Here is a 20,461-nt window from a genome sequence, read left to right as displayed (position 1 = left end):
CACATCTGGGTGGGGAAATTGCATGCAGGGCCATGAATGTAGGGCTGGGGCAGGGGGTTGGGGTACGGGAGGAGGTGTGGGAGGGGGTGCAGTGTGCAGGAAGGGGCTCAGAGGAAGGGGTAGGTGCAGAGGAGGGGTGCGGGGTGTATGAGTGGGCTCAGGGAAGGTGTTGGGGTGCGGCAGGGGCTCAGGGCAGGGGTCAGGGTGCAGCAGGGGTGCGAGGCACAGCAGGGGGATCAAGGCAGGGGGTTGGGGTGCGGCAGGGGGCTCGGTGCAGGAGGGGTGCGGCAGGGGATTGGGGTGCGGGGTGCAGGAGGGGTTCGGGGTGCAGGCTCCAGCCTGGCACCACTTACCTGGAGTGGCTCCTGGGTGGCAGCGGTGCGCAGCGGGGCTAGGGCAGGCTTCCAGAAGTGGCCGGTACCACGTCCCTGTGGACGGGGGGGAGGAGGCAGAGGGCTCCATGCGCTGCCCTTGCTTGCAGGTACCTCCCCTGAAGCTCCCATTGGCCATGGTTCCCCGTTCCCGGAGCCCTCTGTCCCCCCTCCCCCAGGGCCTGCAGGGCCTGCAGCCTGCAGGATGCAGTGCTGGCCACTTCAGGGAGTGGCGCAGGGCCTGTGGCACCACGGGGCTGACAGACCCGCGGGCCAGATCCAAACTCCTGACGGGCCAGATCTGGCCCGCAGGCCATAGTTTGCCAACCCTGCTATAGTGCCTCCTATACAATGATTATCTGAAAGCATTTTGCAAGCAATAATGAATTTACTCCAACACCCTATAGAGTAAATCTTTGTATTCCCATTTTGAAGATGGGTCACTAGAGTCAAAGCTTGAGACCAGCATTTGCAAACTTGGGTACTTAAAGTTAGACCCTATAAAACATTTTTAAGCTTCTGAATAAAAGTGGCTTGATTTTTCAGAGTTGTTTCACAGCTTCTAATGAGTGGCTAATGTACAAATAAAAATAGAATCTGTGCACACAATTGGCACTCCATTTCTATCACCAGCCCTACGAAGTCATGGCCCCATTGAAGCCAAAAGCAAAGCTCCCACTGACTTCAACAGGGCCAGGATTTCTCCCCTGTTTTTAGGAAGTTAGCTTCTGATCCTAGTTCACGGAAGTCAATGCCTGTCAGTGGGTGCAGGATTAGACCCGTATTGGTTAACATCAGTCCAAGAGATCTCAGATATAATTTTGCTGTATATGAGCTTTGAACAATAGAGACTGCATAAACAGGAAAATATTAAAAAAAAAAAAAATTCTGATCTCCACGACATGGACAACATCATTTTATATGGTTGTACATCATCAAGCAAATGGGACCTCAGTCCTACAGCAATAGAAATAATAATTTGTTGTTGCTACATAAATACTGAAGAAATTCGAAATTAAACCTATTTTTCTTCCCTAGAATTAAGTCCCTCCAAATACATGTAAATGGGAAACAAATTCCAGAGAAAATCTGGTGCACACACTATGCTAAACATCAAAAATTCTTGTGTATAATAAGAGTGAGCAAGAAAGCAATTTTTCGAGACAGCTTTTCTGACCTCCATTGATAAGGATCAGCCTGAAGGAAACACAGTGTGACACTCTGTACCTCGAGGGAACACCCAGCACCCCCATGTTCATCCTTGTAATATGATTGCGTGGTATCCAATGCAAAGTCTGTCATGTTGGGTGTCTTTGGAAGGCTCATAATGCACTGAACATTGTTGTTATAGTGATGTTATAGTGATTGTTGTTATAATAGTGTTATAGGTTGCATAAGCATCAACTTCCCCTCTGCCTGGTGGGTGCTCAATACCCCCCACACCCCTGGCCCTGCCTCTTCCCGTCCCTGCATTGCCCTCACCCCACCCCTATTCCACCCCCTTCCTCCAAGTCCCCGTCCCTGCCCTGCCTCTTCTCCGCCTCCTCCCCCGAGCGAACCACGTCCCCGCTCCTCCCCTTCCCTCCCAGAAAGTCCTAAGCACCACCAAACAGCTGTTAGGCAGCAGGGGGGCGGGAAGTGCTGGGAGGGAGAGGGCGGAGCAGGGATGCGGCACGCTGGGAGGGGAGGAAAAGGAGAATAGGAGTGGGGAGCTTGGTTGCCGGTGGGTGCAGTGCACCCGCTAATTTTTCCCTGTTGGTGCTCCAGCCCCGGAGCAGCCACAGAGTCAGCACCTATGATAGGTTGTAATTTCATGTATATGGTTATGAGGCTGAAAATGTGTCCTCATGTTTTAAAACAAGACCAGGCAAAAACTCTCCAAGAGCAGAGTGGCAGTTCACACCTCATCAGGGCATGTATGGGACAAACTCAGCCCACCTCACAGGAACAAAGGACACTGGCCTAGGCAGCAACAAAGGATCTCTTGAACTCTCAAGTGAGTCACCCCCTTTCCTTTGGTCAGTTTGGGACTATGATGAGGTAATGCTCACCTGACCCTGAAGGGGGGCGCAAAGGCAAGAGGGAAGAAAGAACATGATAAAAGGGAGAGATACTTGCCATGCTCTTCCTCTCTCTTCCACCTCCATCCACAGACACCACCACCAAGCGATGAAGCACTGATCAAAGGGGAGAGCCCGGCTGAAGGGCAACCAGACAGCCTGTGGTGAGAAGCATCTAAGTTTGTAAGGGCATTGAAAGTGTTAAAATCAGCTTACAATGTGTTTTGCTTTTATTTCATTTGACCAAATCTGACTTATGCTTTGATTTATAATAACTTAAAATCTATCTTTATAGTTAATAAATCTGTTTATTCTACCTGAAGCAGTGCGTTTGGTTTGAAGCGTGTCAGAGACTCCCCTTGAGATAACAAGCCTGGTACATATCAATTTCTTTGTTAAATTGATGAACTCATATAAGCTTGCAGCATCCAGCGGGCATAACTGGGCACTGCAAGATGGAGGTTCCTAGGGTTGTGTCTGGGACCAGAGATATTGACTAGTGTCATTCGGTTGCAAGTAGCTGGGAGCAGCTTACATGCCAAAGGCTGTCTGTGAACAGCCCAGGAGTGGGGGTTCTCACAGCAGAGCAGGGTAAGGCTGGCTCCCAGAGTCAAGGACTGGAGTGACCTACCAGATCACCAGTCCACACAACACCAGAGGGGAACGTCACACAGTCACTGCATTTTAAAACTAGCATTTGAAAACTCTACTTCCTGTTTACTGGTGATACTTCTGCAGATTCATTTTTCAGGATATTTCAGCTATATGGACTATGCTTTTGAAAACAAGGAAGCTGTGCAAAATCTAGATTTACCAAGCATCAGAATCTTGCAATCATTTTTTTTTTTACTTTATGAAATCATTTTGGATGCTCATTATTTGCTTTTCAGTATCCAGTATCTTAATTTTTAATCTTCATTAACAGAAACAGTTACTGTATTGTTTCTTCAGAAAAGAGCCCGAAGTAGATGGACAATATGTATAACAAATGTGCTACAGATCGAAACATGACTTCATCCACATCGGATGTGGGTTCAAAATTTTCATTGGTTGCAATGGTATTTCTGGGAATTCTTATGGGTTTGATAGCTCTTATTACAGTGCTTGGAAATGGCTTGGTCATCCTGGCTTTTTTGGTGAACAAAGATCTTCGGCATCGGAGTAATTATTTATTTCTTAATCTTGCTATTTCAGACTTTTTAGTGGGTAAGTTACGATAATGAAGCAAATGTAATATTCATTTTATAGTTTACGGCAAAGAAAGATTTATTTCATTATGTTGTTTCTCTTAAGCAAATTTCCTGAACATATACCTAAGATCAGATAATGGGGTGGAAGCTGCATAAAGTACTTTAGCAGGCTATTAGTTCTCAGAAATATATTAGAAAGAGAAACCGATCTTTTAGCAATGTGAAAGTTGTTTGGTCCAGAAAAGAGAGCAACTATTCTATGTAGAATGGATGTGAAACCATTGCTGCCTAGGGGTTATTGTTTGTAACTGGTTTTAATTAACCCTCACACATCTTTAAAACTTGGAATTTTTGCTTTTCATCATAGATTGTCAGATGGAGCACAGTATATGTTAACCAGTAGATCTTGTATATATTGCAAATTCCATTCAGTTTTTCTGTATTTGGTTGAAATTAACTAGTAGCCAAAAGTTTAAGAATTACAAGTTATTTTTTCCAGGAGTACATACGCTACATCATTCCATTTACTGAGTCAGCCAACTGACTAGCGCTAGGCAGTTTTTGCAAGTATTCTACTGTTCATCTCTGTATCTGGCTGCAGGCTTAAGGACATATGAAAAGAATAAATAATCAATTATTAATCATTTCAGCGGGTTGATGCCACACACACACACACACACACATGCACCTTTTAAAAACTATGCTTGAAATAAATTAAAATTGATTGTTGGAATCCAAATTATTCCACTATAGCATTTAAACAAATATGTAGAAGAGTTATCATTGATAGAAGAGAATTAAATCATTGTAAACGCAGAACAATAGTTTTTAACAAGAGTTAATATTTCAAGAATGTTAAATATTTTTTGAAGGCACAACTGAATTTTCTGTAATTAACATATTTACATCCTGCTTATTTTACTTAAGCAATAACACAAGATCAGCAATGAAGTTCTGGGTGATTGTTGTATGCCTCAGGTGGTATTCAGAGGCATGAGGCTGAAGACCTAGGGCTACAGCCACAAAAAGGATATAAGCTCCTCGCTGCAATGCCTGTCTTTAGGTGTCCTGCTGCCCACTGGATCCTCAACCCCGAGTTAGGTGTCTCGGCTCCCTATACAATGCACGGGGTGAGATGGGTGCCTAGGAATGGGATTCTCAGAAGCCAGCATGCTGAGCAAGAAACCTTAAGCTAATGAGGAGTGAAATGCTGAAGAGAGGTGTATGCTTTAAATTCCATCCCTCAAAGGGAATTAGGCACCTAAGCCTGGATCAGAGGCAGGCACCTAACTCCACTTGAGATTCACAGCTGTGAACCCCTCCTGGAGTTAGGCACCTAAACCAGGTCAGAGATTGAGAGAAACCTATCTCAGAATGCTCTATAGCCCAGTGATTAGGGCACAGAGGTATGAAACTGAGGTTCAAGTCCTTGCTCTGAATCAGGCAGAGTAAGGATCTGAGTTGCAGTCTCCCGTATCCCATGAGTGCTCTAACCACTGGCCTATTGTGTATAATTGAGGGTGATAGTTCCTCCTCTGTTTTGGACAGGGCCTGATGCAGTAGGCTTGCTTGTAGGCAGCCTCTCACAATGCCTACTGGGTCAGGCCCCATAGGTGAGGTAGGCAGGGGAATGCAGTTTCAGGATCCCAAAGTGGCTTAGGTGTGAGCTGGGCATCAGAACTTAGGTAGCTTTGCACATGCGTACCAAGAAATGTAGGTGCCATGGGGACTTTGCTCATGGAAACTTAGGCACCTCAGGAATTTAGGCACCTAAAATCCCTTTGTGGATCTAGACCAGGGGTTGGCAAACTTTTTGGCCGAGGGCCACATCTGGGTATGAAAATTGTATTGCAGGCCATGAATGCTCACGAAATTGGGGTTGGGGTGCAGGAGGGGGTGAGGGCTCTAGCTGTGGGTGCGGGCTCTGTGGTGGGGCCAGAAATGAGGAGTTCAGGGTACGGGAGGGGGCTCTGGGCTGGGGTAGGGGGCTGGGGTGTGGGAGCGAGATCAGGGTTGGGGAAGGGGTGGAGGCTCTGGGCTTACCTCAAGCAGCTCCTGGAAGCAGCAGCATGTCCTCCCTCTGGCCAATGGGAGCTGCGGGGGTGGTGCTTGGGGCGGTGGCAGTGCGCGGAGCCCCTGGCTCCCCCTAAACATAGGACCCGGAGGGGGACATGCTGCTGCTTCCAGGAGCCTTGGCACGCGTGCGTGGAGCAGCCTCCAACCCGGGTCCCCGGCTGGAGCGTGGGAGCAGGGCAAGCCCCAGACCCTGTTCCCCAGCAGGAGATAGAGGGCAGGATTAAACTGGCTGGAGGGTTGGATGTGGCCCCCGGGCCATAGTTTGCACACCCCTGATCTAGACCCTAGTGCTCTAGTGTACTGTACTGATAAGTAAAGGAGCCCTAGGAATGCAGTGTCATATTGCTGTAATACATTTTAAAAGGAACTAGTCTTTGCTCCTCAGAACATAACAGCATTAATGGGGATAATTTAAATGTTAGATTTATGACATACACAATATATACTCCTATAATATGCACTGTTTGGGAAGGGGTGCATTTTCAGTGCTGGGAATTAGCTGAAGTGCTCCCATTAATGGGGTTCTGGTTCTGGTCCCACCCAGACTTCAGGACCTGGAGCTATCAGGCTGGGAATGCTGTAGATATTGTGTACTCAATCCACTGAAGAGCAGGGAACACTTCTCAGCTTTCAACAGTAACCCCACTGGCCATATAAGAAGCAGTGTTTATGGACTCCAAAGGAATGGTGGCTGAGATGGCAGGTTTCCGAGATAAGAATGGGAGCATGCTCAGAAGTTGCTCATAAGTATTTCAGAGGGATTTAATGAGGCTTTATGCTGAGCCTCTGCCAGGAGTGAATTTCATCCCCCAAAGAATAATATAGGAGCAGTTCATGCTGTACAATTTGGCAGTGCTAATATTTGAACTACGTATTACAAACAGTATACAAATTATATGAACTATATATGTCAAAATGTGTTGCCAACATTATCCATGCACAGAATGGAGATTGATGCTAACAGACAGTCATTATTAATGTAAATTAATCAAATGGTTCTGCATGCAAATTATAGAAGTTGACATGTACCAGCTGGATATTTATTAAGAGAGACTGTAAGGACCTTAATGTGAGTTGTGTGCAACTCACTGTTTCCAACAGTATTACCATGATCTTGTATAGTAGCATGTGCTATTTCAAGGCAACTTATTTAATTTACTATGTGGTGGTAGCATCCTACCGAAATATTATCCTTCAGGAATGTGACACACTGACAGGTATTGCAGCAAATTTATATGAGTTGTAGAGGAACCATATTAATAAAAGACTTTGCAAGCATTGTCCAGTGGGATCACCACACGCACTGAAATATAGTTATAGGGCAGGAGGCAGAGTCAAAATATTTCTTTTTCAATTAATTAGAAAGCCCCCTAATTTTTAAAAAAGTAGAAACCTAATGTTAGGTTCCTAAATCCATACAGCCACCTAAACAATTGGCCTACTTTTCAAAAGTGCTGAGCACCCAGCAGCTCCTACTGAGGTGAATGCTATTTTACGTGCATAGGTGTATATATGTGTAGGGTGATCTTAATGGAATTCATGTGGCCATTCAGCTCTTTTGAAACTCAGACCACTTATGATCATGCCTAAATATGATGTAGCAGCTTAGCTGTACAGTAACTCCTCGCTTAACGTTGTAGTTATGTTCCTAAAAAATGCGACTTTAAGCGAAACGATGTTGAGCAAATCCAATTTCCCCATAAGAATTAATGTAAATAGGAGGGGTTAGGTTCCAGGGAAATTTTTTTCACCAGACAAAAGACTATATATGTGTGTGTGTGTGTATATACACACACACACACACACACACACAGTATAAGTTTTAAACAAACAATTTAATACTGTACACAGCAATGATGATTGTGAAGCTTGGTGAGGTGGTGGAGTCAGAGGGTTGGATATTTCCCAGGGAATGCATTGCTGCTAAATGATGAACTAGCACTCGGCTGAGCCCTCAAGGGTTAACACATTGTTGTTAATGTAGCCTCACACTCTACCAGGCAGCACAAATGAAGGGACTGGAGACAGCATGGCAGACAGAGACACACACAATGTGGGTGGGAAGAGAGAGAGAGATGCGCATTAACCCTTTAAGTACGCTGACACCACTCTAAGTACATTGCCTTTTTAAGTAAATCAGCAAGTTGAGACAGCAGCTGCTGCTAGCAAGCTCCCTCCATCCTGAGCCCTGTTATGTCCCCCCTTTCTCTATGGAGATGGGGTAAGTAGGGTGCAGGAGCAGGGGGGTGAGGGACACCCTGACATTAGCACCCCTCTTTCCCCACCCCTGCACAGCAGAAGGCTCCCGGGAGCAGCTCCAAGGCAGAGGGTAGGAGTAGCACATTGCAGTGAGGGGAGGGACAGCTGAACTGCCGGCAATTGATAGCCTGCTGGGCGGCTACTGCACAGGGAACTTAGGGGAGTGGGAAGCTGATGGGGGGCTGCCTGTCCACCCTGGTTCCAAGCCCCCACCAGCTAGCTCCAATGGGCTGCTCTTTCTGCAAGCAGTGGACAAAGCAGGCGGCTGCCAAACAATGTTATAAGGAGCATTGCGCAACTTTAAACGAGCATGTTCCCTAATTGATCAGCAATGAAACAACATTAACCGGGATGACTTTAAGTGAGGAGTTACTGTAGCTCCTATTTTTGAAACTTTTGGTTTAGGAGATTAGAGAGGGCACCATATTTTGAGTTGTCATAAATGTCCTGATGGGGCACCTTGATTTTCAGCCCGTTCCCAAGATAGCCCTTTCTGCAGACCAGTGCTTTCCATTTTCCAGTGCAATGCAGAATCATTAGTTCACTGAACCAGGAGAAGGAGAACCTCCTACTGAGCCATCTATACCACTCCAAGCAGTGTCCAATGCATGTTCCGAATATGTAGCACCTCTTTTCATCAGAGTATTTAAGTCATTCCACTTTAGCCTTTAAAACCTTAGGTACCAGTCCTGCCTCCTTTACCGATGGCATTCCATCTAATTCTGGGACTGGCATAGAGGTGAAACCAAGAGTGTCCATGTTGAGATCCAGGGCATTGGACTCCACATTGACCACCCTCCCATCTGTATTTGCTGTTCCATAGCTCAGGCCTTCTGCACAGACCTGTTCTTCTCAGTGGTTGACAGTTTTTTCAGAGACTTTTGTTTCTAGGTTTAAGCAGAGAGCTCCAAGTCCCCTCAGGCTGCCTTAATGTTTCCTACTTTCCTTTCAAATTTCCTGTGGGCCTGAAATCTTCTGAGTCAGTAAGAAGTGTTAGAAACAGACAACTCACATCTTGTCCATCCTGTTTGCTAACTAAGGATGCGAAATTGCAAGTGAGGACACCATTTTCAAACTTATATGTGTAAAGATAGGTTCTTAACTCCATATCGAGACATCTAAATAAAAGTAACCTGATTTTTCAGAGGTCCTAAGCATCATCTAATCCCATTGAAGATGATGAGAAGTACAGGTGTTCATCATCTTTGAAAAGCAGACTTAAGTGCCTACATGTGGTTTTAGGAACCTAAATTTAGGTTCAGCATGGATGTTGAGATTGCTTCATGTGTGTTCCAGTCTAATACCTTATCAGCTCAGTGCCAAAAAGGGGATTATGATCAGTGGAAAATGCTAGGCTGAGTATGTATAGGAAACTATAAAATCTTTTTATCTTTTGTTGTTGGCTCCGTTCACTGTTCCCAGCCAATGAGAGCTGCGGGAAGTGATGGGCCACAGGGATGTGCTGGCTGCCGCTTCCCGGAGCTCCCATTAAACGGGATCGGTGAACCACGGCCACTGGGAGCTGCGGGGGGCCATGCCTGTGGATGGTCAATGTCAGCACAATGTCTCGCGGCCCGCGATCAGATTACCCTGATGGGCTGTATGTGGCCTGTGGGCCGCAGGTTGCCCACCACTGGCTAGCTACTCTTTCCTTTAAGTTGTGATCAAAGTCTGGAAAATACTAATAATAAGTGCTATATTATGCCTGCCAGAGCATTAACAGTGCATAAAAACATTGTGGAGATCAAGTGTAAGGAACCCATTAACTAATTTCATGAGAACACAAGAACTTCAATCTGTAAATTCCAATCTGACATTTTTTTAATTGGGTACCACAAAAATTGTTCTGTGTTCTTGTTAGTACACCTCTACCCCGATATAACGCGACCTGATATAACACGTATTTGGATATAATGCGGTAAAGCAGTGCTCCAGGGGGGCGGGGCTGCGCACTCCGGTGGATCAAAGCAAGTTCGATATAACGCCTATAACACGGAAAGATTTTTTGGCTTCCGAGGACAGTGTTATATCGAGGTAGAGGTGTACCATCTGCAGTCCTGACTATAACAACTTGATTGTTTATTTATGATTTTTCTCTATAGGTGCATTCTGTATCCCCCTGTATATCCCTTACATCCTGAAAGACAAGTGGATGTTTGGAAGACCTCTCTGCAAACTCTGGCTAGTTGTAGACTATCTTATGTGCACAGCTTCAGCCTTTAGCATCGTCCTTATCAGCTATGATCGGTTCCTGTCAGTTACTAAAGCTGTGAGTAGAACATTCATAGTTAGCTTTGCATGTCTCATGATGTTTAGATGTAATTGTGTATTTATGATAATACTTAACACTTATATAACACTTTTCATCCATAGATTGGAAGGTACTTTACAAAGGTGGATAAGCATTATCCAACAAAGAATTTAAGTGACTCGTCTAAAGTCAATTAGTCAATGGCAGAATTGGAAATAGATTTCCAGAGTCCCAGGCCAGTGACTTTGGCTAATCTAAATTATAGGTGGCACATGTAATAATGCCTATAGTTAAGGTTGCCTGACATTATAAGATCCTATTTTCATGTAACTTATAACTTTGCCAAACTTTTGCCATCCAGGCTGAAGTTTTCTGTGTTGGCTGTCTTCCTCAGGGTGAATTTTTTTGCTGATGTTGAAAGTTTCAGCTAACAGTTCAGTCATTTCTCAGAATAAGGAGAGGGATAATACTTTGTTTTGACAATGATAAAAATTTTTTTGAGTGTTTCGTTCAGAAGCTCTAGCTCTTCCGTTCATTGGAGTAGAGACTTGAAATTTGGTATGACGGTTGCCCGACTTTCAGGAGCGTGTTTTTTGCTATTCCTGTGAAAATTGGTCCAACTTAAGAGCCTCTGAAAATCTGTTTGCACAGGCTCGGTAGAGAATTGTTAGTTTGGCAACTAAATTCTCTGACAATTCCATCTACAGTGAACATCTTGCAGGGGTGGAGCAGGTCTTTTACTGCAATTGCTGCATATGGACGCTGGGAGTAGGCCTGCCCAAAACCAAAGGCCCACACCCTCTGCTAAGAGGGAGGATTGGAAGGTGTGTAGTGAATGGGGCAGGTGATGGCAGGAATAGAAAGGAGGGTCTCCCAGTTAAGGCAGTTGAATGCTGTCCTGGGAACGTGGATTCTATCCCTGCCTCTGCCACAGAGCTCATATGTGATACTAGGCAAGTCACTTACACCAGACTTTTCACAGGTGGTCACTTAACTGTGTATTCTTCACTGTCTGTGTCCCAAACTGAGACACCTGGGATCTGATTTGCAGAGTCCTGAGCACTCACAGCTATAGCTGAAGTCAATGGGAGCTGTACTTTGAACAAACAAAGTATTATAAAATGGACGGTTCTCTGAAAAAAAAAAAATCAGTCCATAGGCACTTTGGACTGTGCACCCAAAATTGGATACTTTTGCCATTGTCTCTGTGCCTCAGCTCCCCATCTGTAAAATCGGAATAATAATAATACCGTCTCACTTCCCAGGTGAAGCACTCAGATATTATAGTGATTAGCACCACAGACAAGCCCATAAGGAAATTACTAATTCTGTCTTCAGAGCAGGGTTTGAATAGTGTGCAGTAAATACGGCCTGGGGCCAGTCACTGAAAAATGAGGAAACCCCCCCCCCACAAATATTGAAAGCTGCTCATTCAGGAAATATCATACATCCTGTGCACTGACATCCTGTGCACTGAGTGAGTTGGGGTCCTGTGGAAAAAATAGTGTGAGATAATGTTATTAAAGACTATGTCATAATGCTTACACACAAGGGATCTGAATTGAGGTTGCACTGGCAACTTTTTTTGCTGCTGGATACTTAAAAAAAATAAAATGTGGTAAGGCATAAAAATCTAAACAACTAAAGGAATCTGAGCGGCCATTTAAATGATAAAGAAAATACCATAACACAACATCTAAATGATTGAATTTCCTTCCTTTAAGAAATATAAGGAGATCTGGGGGCGGGGGGATACATTTTATTCTATGGCAAAGAAAAACAAATATTCACATTTAGATACTATCTAGTGCTTGGAAGCAGTCATGGTTACTTTTCTATTACAGTGGGAGTAACCCTCCACCCCCAACTCTTAGTTCACCTCTGAGATTCAATGTTTTCATGAATCAGAAGCTGACTCCTTGTTATTTCCTTATTGTAGTGGTGATGCCATCAAACCATTTCTATTACTCATTCATTCATTCCAGTGGATGGTGTATCCATCTCAAATTTCCCACCAAATCTCAAGCATACAGTAGGCTATAGTGCTTGAGCCCAAGATTAATAAAGTTTTTCAGGGCTTTATATAAACACAGATGTTCCGGACATCTGGAGACCTACAGTACAAATATTATTCTTAATTTCCCAGAAGTTTTTACAAAGTACTTATACTAGTTATAAAAAGAACACAACGTGTGACTGACATGGGGTCTTTTAATTTTACTTCTAGTTGACATATAGGATTCAACAGGGAATGATGTCAAAGACTATTGTTAAGATGGTGGCAGTCTGGGTCTTTGCATTCTTAATCTATGGCCCTGCAATCCTCATTTGGGAACATGTGGTCGGCAACAGCATCATACCCGATGGAAAATGCGATGCTGAATTCTACTACAACTGGTACTTTCTCCTGTGTGCCTCAACCTTTGAGTTCTTCACACCTTGTATCTCTGTGGCCTATTTCAACATACGCATCTACTGGGATATACAAAAACGCAAGAGAAACAGGCTCCTGAGCACAGTCAGCATCAGCAAACAGGTGTCTGTACCTCCAACAGGAAAGAATGTCTTGATGGCTGACCATTGCTCTTTGAAGGAAGAAGCTTCTTTTCCTGATTCAGAAACAGAGGACAGTCTTTCTACTACTTCCAGGACACAGGTGCAGTCACAGGTGACTGACAGTTCACATCAGTCCAGAGGCTATTCCATAACCCCTGACAATGATCAGTCAGTAGCCCTCAGAGTGAATACCAGGTCAAAATTGAACAGGGACAAAAAAATTGCTAAGTCACTTGCCATAATTGTCTGTGTCTTTGCCATTTGCTGGGCACCATATTCATTACTTATGATAATTCGCGGAGCCTGCTGTGGAGAGTGTGTCAACGAAATCTTGTATGATATAACATTTTGGCTTTTGTGGCTTAATTCCTCTGTAAATCCTTTCCTCTACCCTCTCTGCCATGTTAGGTTTCGGAAGGCTTTCATGAAAATATTGTGCCCAAAAAGGTTTGTGATATAACCACCAGCCCTGTCAGTCTCTTCTTAGACAGCCAACTAAAAGACTTACAACAGAAGCTCCTCCACCTTATTTTAGTTTAGCTTGTTCTGATCTCATTTTCAATAATATAGTAGATATGTTTGTTTCATAGATGGCATTAGTCAAGGATGCAATATGTAAATTTGCCAATAGTTTGATAATTTTCAGTGCATTAGTTTCCTTTTCTCTTGATAGTATCATGTTAAATTCAACAGCAACTTTTGCCTGATTGTGCACTATTCCTTTAATTTATGAATTTTATTCACAGAGCAGGATCCCTTTCTTTTATTAATACCGTTTATTTAAAATTGAGACAACACAAGGCATATATTTTCAAAGGCCGCTACAGAAGTGTCCCTGGGAAAGAGACTGTGGAAGCAAAATTAAAGCAGGGCAAATGTTAGAGTGAAGATAGAGTGAAGTATAACCCTAACCCTAATAACGCAAGAGTTGTAAGAGATGCTGCTTCACGCCTCACTTGTCGCCTGGCTTTAGTTGATAAGAATGGAATGCTGATTTAAGGAGAAACCTTGAGACAAGGTAGTGTCTGGAGGGAGTTTGTATAAACAAAGGATAACCATTAGCCGATTGATGTATGCAAGGGGAAGGTATAAATGCTTGTCTTATGCTGCTTGTAGAGTGAAGATCTGCCTAAGGTCAGGGGGGCCCCCTCTCCGACCTCAGGCTTCCATTGCAATTGCTCGCCATAAACTGTTTCTGACTTGTTGCTAACAAATGCAGAGTGAGGACTGGCTTTCTTCCACTATTTGGTGCCATGACTTGGATACAGCGGCAATCACTACGGACCGTTCCTCTTTGAACCCCAGGCACCAGACAAGAGGTAAGAGACCTTTTGAAATCTCTAGTGGGGTTCGGAGGAGGACTGCCCGTGGGGCGTCTGTCCCTCTCGGGTTCACACCATGCGAACGTATTGTTTTTGCAACAAGGACAGATGCAAAGCGGTGTTGAGGAGATTGCCACCTCACATAAAGAAAAGGTTATGATAAGTCTGGACGTAAGGAATTAAGGTTATGGTTAAATGAGATGTATCCAGGTATGGGGGAAATTAATAAGACTGAGTGAATGAGTGACGAGTGAATGCCGTTGACCAGGTCTAAGACTTAAGCTGACTCCAGCCGCCCCAGGGCTACCCCATGCTGGAGTTCTGAAAGCAAGGGGAATCAGCCGAACCTTGTGACCCAGCAGAAGTTTTTCCTTGCCAAGTCTGCTGACCAGGTCTGGGACTTTCCCCAGAGTGTGAGAGAGCAAAAGTCTTCCCTTACTTATTTGCTGACCAGGTCTGGGACTTAAACTGACTCCAGCTGCCCCAGGGCTACCCCATGCGGGAGATCTGAAAGCAAGGGGAGTCAGCGGAACCCCGTGACCCAGTGAACTTTCCCTGAGTGCCTGAAAAATGGGTAGTGGTGAGTCTAAGAATATTCCCACACCGCCGAAAGGCACCCCTGCCTACTACATGTACGTGCATTATGTCCTAGGACTTGTAAGCATCTAGATAACTGGAATTTTTACACGCATGATAATCCATCTAAACAGTTTCCACTAGAAGGTACCTTCGATTTAGATAAGATCATACATCTTAGAGGAGCTCTTGAATCACCAAAAATTGTAGGAATGTGTTGGTCCCTAATCACAAGCCTTGAAGAACGGCAAACTGTTCCCTTGGCAATGAGGCAGGAGTGACCTTGTTCTAGCGCCTATGTTTGGGAAACTTATTTGGCTGATTTGATTGTTTCCTCGCAGCTGGTGTTCACGCGCTCAAGAGATGGGTTCGTTATCTTATGTGCATGTACACTGCCTGGCCTTTTTATGCGCATGAAATGTAACCACTAAGAAGTGTTGTAAACAAAGCTAGGAGAGAAATAAAAACCCCAGGAAAAGTTTTCCTGAGAGGCTTTTTGCTTGAGGCTTTTGAAGCTCTCTGGCTACCAACAAACCTGGCGTTCTGTTTCCTGCATCGTCACCACAGCTGGTGACCCTGACGTGATACCCCTCTACTCACCGGCTGGATACGCCGAGCGCGCCCGCGGCTGTTTGCCGCCCCTTATTCGTGAGTATGGGGGGGAGACTTTCCAGTGCCCAGAAGGAGCACGCAAGAGAGTTACAAAAGATTATAAGGCAGCGATCATGTGTCGCTGTCCCGGTCGCTCATATTGAGGACCTCCTAAGGGAAATAGATCGCCAGTGCCCCTGGTATCCGGACTGCGGGTCATTACAGCTTTCTGATTGGATACGGATTGGGATCACCTTGTATAGTAAACCCCGTGCCCCAGTTCAGTGCCTGCTGCTCTGGCAGCGTTGTAAGGAGGCGCTGGAGGGGGTCGGCCCCAACAGCCCCAAGCCGGTCCCCCTTTTGCCCACAGGTGATGGGCCACCCCCCTCCTGCCCGCAGCTGACCCTCCCTGTGCCGCCGCCCGTGGCGGCGCCCCCTGCCTACCGGTCGGGCGGGGGGGCGCTGTCGCCGCGGCGGTGCGGCGAGCGCGTGAGGCTGGTCTCTTGACCGACGAGGAATCCAAGTGTGGGTTCGAGGCGTTTCCCGTCTCTTGGCGGGATAATGGACATGGGGGGCAGATAGTGGATTGGGAGGCTCTCCCCTACTCGGTTCTGCGCGAGCTCCGCAAGGCGGTTCGTGAGACTGGGGTGCGGTCCACTTTCACCCTGGGGATCTTGGAAGGTGTGTCAAATGGTTACTTCTTGCTCCCCCAAGATTGGAAAGACATGTGTCGCATGGTGCTGTCTCCCGCGCAATACGTTGTGTGGGATAGCGAGTACCAGCGAGAGGCGCTTGCAGCAGCAGCACAAGGTGGGGGGGGGGGCCTATCTTGCTGAGCAGTTATATGGCACAGGGCAGTTTTCGGGCATCCCCGAGCAGGCAGTGGGCACGCCCCGGGTAGCTTTTCCCATCATTGGCCAGTGTGTCCGTCGAGCGTTCCGCAGGGTCCCCGCTGCAGGCGAGTCCTCTAAGTCCTTTGTGGTTACTCGGCAGGGTGCCACCGAACCGTTCCACCAGTTTATTGACCGCCTCCAAGAGGCAGTCCAGAGGCAGATTGATAACCCGCAAGCCCAGACTGAACTAATGATAAAATTGGCTTACGAAAATGCCAATGCAGACTGCCGCCGTGCCATGCAGGCAGTGGTCGGGCGCCCCGGGTATACCCTGGCAGAATTGCTGCAGGCGTGTGCTGACGTAGGCACTCAGACCCATCAGATGGCCCTGCTGGCAGCTGCCCTGCACAAGGGGCAGAAGTCTCAGGGGAACTGCTTTAACTGCCAGAAGCCCGGACATTTTTGGCGGGAGTGTCGGGCCCCTGGGGGGGGGGCGTGTGTAAAAACAAACCCAAGCCCCGGACAGACCAGAGGCCCCGCACGCTGTGTCCGAAATGCAAAAAGGGCTACCATTGGGCTGCGCAGTGTCGCTTGGCCGGGGGTGACAGCCGGGTCTTGGCTGCTAACCGAGACAACCCCCCGGGAAACTAGTAGGCGGGCCTGTGACCAGCCCGAGACCCAAGGCCGCGCCCCTCTCCGTGCACGACGCCCCCGCCGCCACAAGGGGCAGTGCGGGGATTGACCTTGTTAATCAGGAAAATATGGATATCACTCTCCCCGGGGAGGTCCTCCTCATGCCGTCCCAGATTCAGGGCCCGCTGCCGGAGGGCATGGTGGGCCTTGTCCTACCCCGCTCGTCCGCCAGCAAGCAGGGCCTGTTTGTGGTGCCTGGGGTGGTGGATTCGGACTATAGTGGAATTATCCATGTTCAACTGTGGAGTCATCTCCCGAAACAGCTGTTTCAGGGAGATGCCTGGGCGCAACTCATACTTGTGCCCTACTCCCTTCCGGCAGGGGGAAGAAACGTTCCCCGAACCGGAGGCTTCGGGTCCACCGACCAGCGCACTATTCACCCACAAGTGGCAGCAGTCGTTAAAGACATTGGAGCACCCCAACCCAAACGCATTTACTGCCTCAACGATCAGCCGTTCGAGGGTGTTATCGACTCTGGGGCAGACATCACCGTCATTGCCGCCACGCAGTGGCCCGCCCATTGGCCCACAGAGCAGGCTCCGGCAATTTGGGGTGTGGGCGGGGCGCAGGACTCACAACGAAGTGCCCGATGGTTGGAGGTTAGGGCGCCCCAAGGCACCTGCCGCGCCTGTATCCGGCCTATCATTCTCCCCGTCCACCTCAACCTGTGGGGCCGTGATTTATTGACACAGTTCACTGCCACCATCCATATTGATGATTAGGCATACGGCCCTCCCCCTCCGTTGGCTCACTGACGAGCCCGTATGGGTTGCGCAGTGGTCGCTTCCTTTAGAAAAGCTGGAGGCCCTCCAGCACTTGGTTAATGACCAGCTGCAGGCAGGACGTTTGGAGGAGTCCACTAGCCCCTTTAATACCCCCGTGTTTGTGATTAAAAAGAAATCTGGCAAGCGGCGCCTCCTGCAGGACCTTCGCGCCATTAACAAAATTATACAGCCTATGGGTCCCCTGCAGTGTGGTACCCCTAATCCCAACCTTATCCCCTGTGATTACCGGTTATTTGTAATAGATTTAAAGGATTGTTTTTTTACCATCCCCCTGCACCCTGAGGACTGGGTGCATTTTGCCTTCACCGTTCCGGTTTTGAATCACTCCCAGCCCACTCCACGCTATCAGTGGAATGTGCTCCCTCAAGGCATGTTGAATAGCCCCACCTTGTGTCAGCATTTTGTTGCGCAGGCCTTACGGCCCTTCCGCGCAGCACACCCAGATGCCTTAATTTACCACTACATGGATGACATCCTGGTGGCTCACCCCGTCCTCCCTGATGACTGGCTGGACGAACTGCACCACCAGCTTGCGGCGTGTGGCCTGGTTGTGGCACCGGACAAGATCCAGCGTCAGCCACCCTTTTTGTATCTTGGTCACCGCATGCTCCAGTCATATGCCCGTCCAGTTTGTCCCGAGTTGGTATTGCCCAACCCTCTTACGTTTGTACAGCTTCAACAGTTATTGGGGTCCCTTAATTGGATTCGTCCTTTTTGTCCTCTGACTACCTCCATGCTGTCCCCTCTTTTTTCTGGCCTTCGGCAGGGCCGCCTCCCCGGAGATATCATTCCCGTTTCCCAGGAACGGCGCCAAGCGGTCACCCTCATTAACCAGACCCTGGCCCAGGTGTGGGTCGACCGCCGAGAAAGGGAACAGCCCCTTTTTGCCATTTTGCTTCCCACACTCTCACAACCGACAGCTGTCCTCGCCCAGGAGGGGGCGGCAGCGCGTCTTCGTTTAATTGAATGGATTTATTTGACCCACTCCCCTCCGCATACTATTCAGACACTCCCTCAACAGGCCGCAGAGCTGATTTTTAAAGTGCGAGAACGGTCCCGTACCCTCTTGGGTTGGGACCCCCGTTGCCATTATTGTCCCCATCCCGGCTAAAGACTGGGAACGCGCTGTCTCTTGCAGTGCCACCCTCCAATTGTCTCTTGCTGACTATGTCGGGGAAGTTAAATATCACATTCCCCCTGACCCCCGTCTTTCGCTCCTACAACAACGTTGCCTTCACCTCCGTCCGTCTTTGTCAACCGTCCCCATTAAGGATGCACTTACCCTTTTTACGGACGGCGGCCCAACACGAGGTGCGGTCAGCTGGCAGGCGCAAGGCACTTGGCAAGTCCGCTTTACCCTGCCTCAGCGCTCCCCACAGCGCGCAGAGCTGGCTGCTGTCATCCTGGCCTGCCGATGCTTCCAGGATGACCCTTTTAATTTGATTACTGACAGTCTTTATGTTACTAATGTTCTTAAGTCTCTTCCAGTTCCTATGTGTCGCCCTCCTGTGATAACAATTTGTTGGCCCTTTTTCTTACCCTGCAACAGCTCCTTTCCTCTCGCTCTAGCCCACTGTTTGTGGCACACATTCGCAGTCACACCACACTACCGGGCCTATTAACAGAAGGTAACGCGGTGGCCGACCAGGCGGTCAAATCGGTGGCCTCAATTTTTTCCTCCCCAATCGAAAGCCACGCCTTTTTTCATCAGTCCGCCAAGGCCCTTGCCAAGCAGTTCACTCTCCCATTGCATCAGGCGCAGGCCATTGTTCGCCAGTGTGACCTTTGCGCTTCTCTCTCCAATAGCCCGGAGGTAGGGGTTAATCCTCGTGGAACCTCGGCCAACCAGCTCTGGCAAATGGATGTTACACATTTCCCTCCCTTTGCCCCCTGGCAGTATCTTCACGTGTGTGTAGATACCTTTTCCCATTATGTGTGGGTCACCCCCCAGAAGGGTGAGGCCTCTCGTTATGTTATTAATCACATGATTCGCGCTATGGCAATCATGGGTCACCCGTCCCATCTTAAGACCAACAACGGCCCCGCCTACTGTAGCTCGGCCTTTGCCTCCTTCTGTACCACGTGGGACATTGTCCACACGTTTGGTATCCCGTATAACCCCACAGGCCAGGCCATTGTGGAACGGGCCAACCGTGCGCTCAAACAAGCCCTGGTCTGCCAAAAACAGAAAGGGGGGATTCCCGTAGGCCTTCCTCCCCGCCAGGAATGGCTGGCTGCAGTGCTTTTTACCCTGAACCATTTGAATTTGACTGACAATTATTCTGCGGCAGAATGTCATTTTTGCAGCTACCAGGCCTTGCCCCGCCCCTTTGTTAAATATCGCAAGGCCCCAGACCCTCAGTGGCATGGCCCAGTGTCCCTTATAACGTGGGGACGGGGGCATGCTGCCGTTTCTCTTCCTACAGGTCCGTTGTGGGTCCCGGCGCGTAACGTCCGCCCGTGGCACGGCGATGGCCTGGCACCAGGGACTGTCGAACCCCATTCCACAGTTCAACCTACATCTGCAGGATCCCGAGCGTCCTCGCCAGCGCCCCCCGCGGGGGCCCCCGCAGCGCATAACCTGGGGATAGGTTAAAGCCCTTTCATTGCAGGCCGAGCAGCTGCGAGTGCAGCAGCAGCTAGAACCTACCGCAGAAAATTACCTTGTGACATTGTTAGCTTGTCTTAATGCTAATTCACTTCTTATTTTGTGTGTATTGGGGAGTTTCCTGTTGGCCCCTGGCTGCCAAGGCGAACCCCAGATGGAGCAGCGGTTGCAGTTTAACACCTGGGTCCACCTGGCAGAAGTATTAAATCAATCTGATTTCTGCCTGGCCATTGCCCTGGAAATGCAAGGTCTGTTAAGTACTTACCTTGTTCCTGTCTGCAAACCACCCA

At 47.8% G+C, this 20,461-nt stretch overlaps 1 protein-coding gene across 1 annotated transcript; it reads left to right on the top strand.

Moving 5' to 3' along the window:
* The first annotated feature begins 3,197 nt into the window (after positions 1-3,197).
* Positions 3,198-14,068, top strand: HRH4 (histamine receptor H4). Its single transcript, XM_054017152.1, has 3 exons — positions 3,198-3,637; positions 10,059-10,225; positions 12,435-14,068. The coding sequence occupies exons 1-3, from the start codon at positions 3,400-3,402 to the stop codon at positions 13,221-13,223; spliced, it is 1,194 nt and encodes a 397-aa protein (XP_053873127.1). The 5' UTR covers positions 3,198-3,399; the 3' UTR covers positions 13,224-14,068.
* The last annotated feature ends 6,393 nt before the right edge of the window (positions 14,069-20,461 follow it).

This window comes from Malaclemys terrapin, chromosome 2 (genome assembly GCF_027887155.1).
Source record: "Malaclemys terrapin pileata isolate rMalTer1 chromosome 2, rMalTer1.hap1, whole genome shotgun sequence".
Lineage (NCBI taxonomy): Eukaryota > Metazoa > Chordata > Testudines > Emydidae > Malaclemys > Malaclemys terrapin.
Note: the sequence above shows the minus strand (reverse complement) of the source record. Positions and strands in the feature narration are given on the sequence as shown.